At 64.1% G+C, this 5,155-nt stretch overlaps 4 protein-coding genes across 4 annotated transcripts; 2 read left to right on the top strand and 2 right to left on the bottom strand.

Moving 5' to 3' along the window:
- Positions 1 to 21: 21 nt before the first annotated feature.
- TRAVEDRAFT_51621 (uncharacterized protein) lies at positions 22 to 1,132 on the top strand (the record flags this gene model as incomplete). The annotated part of the gene is made up of 3 exons (XM_008044511.1): positions 22 to 184; positions 237 to 610; positions 671 to 1,132. Coding segments are annotated over 3 exons (999 nt in total), but the record flags the coding sequence as incomplete, so codon positions are not given.
- A 1,302-nt stretch (positions 1,133 to 2,434) lies between these two features.
- Positions 2,435 to 2,647, top strand: TRAVEDRAFT_82022 (uncharacterized protein; the record flags this gene model as incomplete). Its single annotated transcript, XM_008044715.1, has 1 exon — positions 2,435 to 2,647. A coding segment is annotated over one exon (213 nt), but the record flags the coding sequence as incomplete, so codon positions are not given.
- A 1,056-nt stretch (positions 2,648 to 3,703) lies between these two features.
- Positions 3,704 to 4,027, bottom strand: TRAVEDRAFT_80437 (uncharacterized protein; the record flags this gene model as incomplete). The annotated part of the gene is made up of 1 exon (XM_008044716.1): positions 3,704 to 4,027. A coding segment is annotated over one exon (324 nt), but the record flags the coding sequence as incomplete, so codon positions are not given.
- Positions 4,028 to 4,192: 165 nt separating this feature from the next.
- Positions 4,193 to 4,726, bottom strand: TRAVEDRAFT_132778 (uncharacterized protein; the record flags this gene model as incomplete). Its single annotated transcript, XM_008044717.1, has 1 exon — positions 4,193 to 4,726. A coding segment is annotated over one exon (534 nt), but the record flags the coding sequence as incomplete, so codon positions are not given.
- Between the last annotated feature and the right edge of the window lie 429 nt (positions 4,727 to 5,155).

Below are 5,155 nucleotides of genomic sequence, written 5' to 3' on the forward strand. Positions count from 1 at the left end.
CCGCGGTGCCTTTACTGCAGCACGCGCTCGGAGCCCTGTGTCCTTCGCCCCGGCGTGCAGACCTGCGACCGGTGCGCCCGCGACTCGAAGGGGTGCTACGCCCCCGACACGACCCCGGAGGACCTCGCCGGGAAGCGCGCGCAGCGCTTCGTCCAATACCACGACGCCAAGGGCTACGCCCGTTGTAAGTCCGCTCGGCCTCCCCGCGATCCCTCGACACTAACCGCCTTGTGTAGGCCTGCTCGAACCGCGCGCCGACGGCGCCCTCGTCGCGACGTACCGCGGCAAGGTCCCGTCGCCGCCGACTGCCCCTACGGTTCCCGCGAGCGGTAAGGCAACGGTGCCGGCTGCGGCGCCTGTCGCGGGCCCGTCGGGGACCGCTGGCAGGGCCGACACGGACGCGGGCGCCGAGCCTGAGGCTGTCGCGGGCCCGTCGGGGAAGACCGACGACGCGGACGCGGACGCGGACGCGGACGCAGACGCGGACACCGAGCCGGGGAGTCCCACTGAGGTACGCCCCCCGTCGTCGCCTGCCCCGCCGCCTACGATTGCGACCCCGCCAGGCTTGGAGGGGGCGATTCCCCTCTCGCCTTCCTGGGCCCATATCGAGGTGCGTCGCGAGGTCCGATTCCTGTGCGATAGTGATGTTGACGTCAAGCCCTTCTCGCAGCCGGCCTTCGTCGCCCCCGAGCTCGTGTTCTCCAAGGGTGGGGCGCGGCGGCGCAAGGGGACCCACGGCGCCGACCCCGACGCGGCTACACCGACTTCGACGAAGAAGACCGCGCGCCGGGGAACTGCGCGCCGGCCTACTGTCGGGGCCCGCGACGCGTCCGGCTCCGCGCGCGCCGCCTCTGGCTCCCGCGGTCGCGGCGCTTCGGGGTCGCGGTCGGGCGACCAGGACGCCCTGGCCGACCTCAGCCACGAGGACCAGGTCGCGGTCCTCGCCGTTCGCGCCGAGCGAGAGGTGCAAGTCGCGCGCCGGGGCGTCATCGACCGGATCATCGCGAACCTCGACCAGCAGGAGCGCGAGCTCCTTGGCGCCGCGGACGGCGAGGGAGGCGAGGGAATGGGCGCGGGGTCCGACGGGTCCGACGCAGAGGACGAGGGTGGGGACGACGACGACGACGAGTAGGCGGGCTGCGAGGGCGAGGAAGTCGGGGGCGGCAGGCCCCGATCGTCTGGAGAATGGTGAAGTGGAAAAAGTAAATACGGATACCGAGTCCTTATGTTTTCTTGTTTTGTAAGTAGCTGAGCGGAGTGGTAACTAGGAGGGAGTTAGTGTCCATAGCGTGAGTTGTCAGGCTAATAAGTCTAGAGAGAGAATGAGCGAAGTATAGGGGCGTCTGTAAGAGGCGATAGTGAGAGGCTAGGTTTCGGGGCAAAAGGCTTGTAAGGTACCGAACTGATAGTGAGGGAGGAGGGTATAACGGCGGACGTCGGACTCTACTCGTCGGGCTGGTCAAGCGCGTCGTCCGCGTCGTTGGACCGATTCTCTACGAGCTCGGGGTCGGGGTCTTCCGTCCCGTCCTCGTCGGAGTCGATCAGCTCTGAGAGCCGTTTTTGTGAGATGTCGGCGAAGTTGTCGGGGAGTGCGATCGAGCGTCTCGGGAAGTAGGGGAATGAGCCGGAACGCCGCGACCGGCCTGTGGAAGACGGTCCCGTCGAGTTCGCAGATGACATAGGCCCCGCCTCGGTTTCGGGAGACGACTACGAGCGGTCCCGTGTATCGGGGCCGCATTTTGCGGTTGAGGGACTTCTCGACTTGGGTGTGGCGCATCAGGACGAGGTCCCCCGACTTGAAGTCGAAGTCTCGGATAGTCGCGGTGTTGTCCTGTTCGAACTTCTGTGCGGTGCGGATGCGCGCGCGGTAGACGTCCGACTGTAGCTCCGCGAGCTGCTCCTGGCGCTTCTGGAGAGCGATGGCGCGGCGCGCGATGAGTTCGGTGGTAGAGACGAGCGACTCGGGCGGGGGCATCAGGTACGTGGCTTCGGATATGTCGAAAGGGAGTATCGGATGACAGCCGGTCACCGCGTAGTAGGGCGAGCACCCCATTCGCTTGCGAATGGTCACCCGCTCGGACCAGAAGGCGAAGTGCGCGACCTGCGACCACTTGTTCTGGACTCCGTCCGCGGCCTTGTAGAGGACCTGGCGGACGTCGAAGTGCGGTTTCTCGACTACACCGTTGGCGCGGGAGTTGTAACCGCTGATGCGGATGTGGTGGACGTTGTATTGCTTCTCTAATCGGGCTACGGCTTTCACGAACGCGGCCCCGTTGTCGGTCACGATCTCGGAGAGTCCGCCCCATCGACAGAGGATATCCTGGAAGATGAAATCCGCGATAGTCTTCGCGTTCTCGACTCGGAGCATCCTCCACTCGACGTAGAACGAGAGCGAGCATCGGGCTTGGATGATCATCTTGAAGCCGTTAGAGACAGGGAGCAGCATCGTGTCTATGTAGACTCGTCCGAAGAGGCAGGCGGGGAGCGCGACCGTCGGGGGCAACAGGACCTTGCGGACTTGACGGGTCTGGCAAATGTGGCACGTCCTAACGTACCAAGTTACGTCGTCTCTCATCGAGGGCCACCAGAAGCGCTCCCCGATGGCTTGCAGAGTCGCGAACCTTCCGCGATGACCGAGCGTGTTGTGCCCTAGGCGCAGGATTTCGGGCCTCTTAGCCGGCCAGACTACGAGCTTGTGGGCGCCTTGGGGGTCCTTCTTCCACAGGCGGTCGTCGTCCGCGAAGAACTGTTGTGCGTACTTGATGAACGCCGTGTATGCGCTGTCCGTCAAGCCCTCGGGGCGTGCTAGGGTTCGCAGCCATGTCGCGACTAGCGCGAGTCGTTTGTCCGCCTTCTGCGCGTGTTCCGACGTCGGGATTTGCAGCGGTGCTTCGGGGCCGCTGACCTGAGGGACGTGTTGCTGTGCGGCGTGCTCGTCCTGCTGCTGTTCGGTCTGCTCCTCCCCCTGACTGAAATTCCGACCGTCCCCGGTCGGGTCCGTGAGGGCGAAGAGCTGCAGTGGAGTTGTCGCGGGACGTGCGCTGGAGGGGGTAGGTAGGATATGGTGGAGGAATCCGTAGAGTCGGTCGACCCAGTCCTCGAATTCGTCGTCGTCGGGGTCGTCCGCGGGTCCGTCGTCGGGCTGCCGAGGGCGCCTTGAGAGACCGTCGGGGCCATGCGACGTCCCGGGTACGTGGACGAGCTCGAAGTGGAACGTGAGGATGGTGACTATCCAGCGGTTGATGCTAGCGCTAGGCGCGACGTCGGGGTTGCGTAGCATGCCCTTGATGTAGCGAGCGTCGACTTCGATGATGAGCTTCCGTACGCCAATGAGGTAGAGCTTGAGAGCTCGGAGCGCGCGGTAGAGGCCGTAGATTTCTAGCTTGGGCTGTGAGAACCGCGCCTCGCGCTCGTTGAGCGTGATTGAACCGAAGCGACTATAGTACCGCTTGCGCGGGTCGTCCGGGTCGCACTGGCAGAGGTGGTATCCCGCCGCGATGTAGGAGGTGTCAACGGCGAGTATGACGGGCGCGCTGGAGTGGTAGTCGATAGCGCGGAGTGCGGGGGACGCGAGGAGTGCTTCGATGAGGTCGCGCTGCGCTTTGAGTTGGTCGGGCCCGAACTCGAAGGGGACACCCTTCCGAGTGAGGTGGACTAGAGCGTGGGCGCGGTGCGCGAAGTTGCGTATGAAGATTCGGGCTACGCCGATGGTGCCGAGGAACGCTCGGACCTCCGAGAGGTCCTTACACGGGCCCCAGTTGCGGACGACCGCGACGCGCGATTCGTCGGGGAGTCGTCCTTCGGGGGTGCAGCGATGGCCGACGACCGTGATCTCCCGGCAGCAGACCTGCGACTTCGTTCCAGAGAAGGTCCCGCCGGCGTACTTCATCCTCTGAACCACGCGATTGACGTTCTGGAAGTGCTCCCAAACGAAACGCCTGATGCCTTTGTTCTCGGGAATTGTCTCGTAGGTGCCCCCCTCGTCCCGATAGTCGGACTCGGGTCCCTTACAGGGACAGTCGTCGATGAAGGGGACGGTGACGTCGGGGATTTCGGCTCGGAGGATGTAGGTTACGTCGTCGTGGAAGATGGGGACCGAGTTACACCAGCCCATGGGTAGCGTGCAGTGTCGGAGAGCCCCGAAAGGAGTCTGGAATGTGGTGAAGTCTCGCGACGAGACCTTGATGAGGCGCTCGTCGAAGCCGACGTAGAGGTCGAAGATGGCCCCGCACGCCCTCCCCGCGAATTGCTCCGCGAGGTGGTCGGGCGTCGGGGGAACTCCGGAGTGCTGGATTGTGACTTTGTTGAGCGGTTCTAGGCTGTGCACGATACGAAGGGATTTCCCGTCCTTCTTGAGGACGCAGAACCAGCGGGATCGGTATGCGGAGTTGGACGGCTCGTACACACCGGCCGTGATCTTCTTTTTCAGGATCGCGCACACTTCGTCGTAGAGTCCGGGGGGTATCGGGATGTTCCGCTCCACCCAGGGGGTGTGCGCGACGACAGGGAAGTCGACGGGGGGGAAGAATTCGGGCTTGAAGCAGCCGCGTTCGTCGTCGTTCCACGCGAAGGCTTCGTTCTGGAGGGAGACGAAGTTGTGCAGCAACTTCCGTTCCTCTGGCCATAGGAAGTCCTCGGAGTGCGCCTTGTCGAACGCCTCTTGTCGCTCAGCCGTGTAGCGGCCAGTCGGGACGAAGTCCGTCGGGTTCGTCGGTAGCTCGGGCATGTCCGCCAAGGGGTCCCCGGTGATGTTGCGCTCAACGCGGAACTGCTCGGGGGTGGATCCTAGGACAGGCCTCACTTTCCTAGCGACGGGCTTGTACTTCTTTTTGGTGGACAGGAAGACTTCGGCGGTTCGTTCGGGGTCTGGGGGCGCCTCGGGGTGGACGGCGCCCGGGAAGACGCGTATATCGCCTCCCTTTCCGTCGGGGAATGAGAAGGCGAAGAGCCCGGTAGGGTCGGTCTCCCCTAGGGTGAAAGTGCCGATGTTCTGGGTATTCGGGGACGTAGACTGGGGCGGGGTACGGGTATGCGAGTGCGAGTCGGCGTGATTCTGGGTTTCTTGGGTTTTCTGATGGGATGAGGCGACGAGATCGGGGAGACGGTCACAGGCAGATAGATAGAGAGCGGGGATCGGGAGAGGGTTTTCGCAAGA

The sequence above is a fragment of the Trametes versicolor genome (assembly GCF_000271585.1).
Source record: "Trametes versicolor FP-101664 SS1 unplaced genomic scaffold TRAVEscaffold_11, whole genome shotgun sequence".
NCBI lineage: Eukaryota > Fungi > Basidiomycota > Agaricomycetes > Polyporales > Polyporaceae > Trametes > Trametes versicolor.